This window comes from Vombatus ursinus, unplaced genomic scaffold, assembly GCF_900497805.2.
Source record: "Vombatus ursinus unplaced genomic scaffold, bare-nosed wombat genome assembly UNPS02001287.1, whole genome shotgun sequence".
Taxonomy (NCBI): domain Eukaryota; kingdom Metazoa; phylum Chordata; class Mammalia; order Diprotodontia; family Vombatidae; genus Vombatus; species Vombatus ursinus.
This window is the reverse complement of record NW_020941065.1, coordinates 18,876,375-18,876,971: the sequence shown is the minus strand read 5'-3', so window position 1 is coordinate 18,876,971 and position 597 is coordinate 18,876,375. Positions and strand designations below refer to the sequence as shown.

General features: G+C 53.8%; 1 protein-coding gene across 1 annotated transcript in view; it reads left to right on the top strand.

Moving 5' to 3' along the window:
* Positions 1-597, top strand: part of LOC114045042 (SEC14-like protein 4) — a 27,106-nt gene that overhangs the window by 7,808 nt on the left and 18,701 nt on the right. The window contains 1 exon segment of the mRNA XM_027864839.1: positions 447-490. Within this exon segment, the coding sequence (XP_027720640.1) occupies positions 447-490 (44 nt within the window).

Genomic DNA, 597 nt, shown 5'->3' with positions numbered 1-597 from the left:
GAGTTTAAGGGGGTCCTGAGACCAAGAAGTTTGGGAACGATTGCTCCAGGGCATGGCCTCGGTCAGGGTGGCAAAATGATGGGGAATAGAGACGGGAGAAGAAAGGACAGAGTCACCCCTCCCCTCCCCCATAGTCATTGCTTTTGGAGGAACTTTGACAGCCAGGCAAGGCTCTCTTCCTTTGGGAAAACTCAGAAGACTTTGCTTCAGCCTCATAACCCATGTATAAATCTAGGACCTTACCTGTACCCCAATTTCCCATGATTCAGGGCTCCCAGCATTCTCTAAAGGCCTCCATTCACTTCAGGCTTCATAGGGTGAGGAATAGGATGTGCTGAGGTATTGGTGGAGAAGCTGGGCCTGGGTCTCTCTGGGCAGGAGGGGAGGAGGACCCTGCCCAGAGGAGGCCTACCCCAGGCTCCAGCCTGGTCCTGGCTCTTTTGCAGCTCGAAGTTTTGACCTGCAGAAATCTGAGGCCATGCTCTGGAAGGTGAGCCCCCAGCCCTTTATTCTCCTGGACTCCAGGCCAGGGCAGCAGATCCTGGGCCTTCTCATTTCTTGCTGAGTTTTTCCCTTTCCTCCATCTCTCCTTCCTTT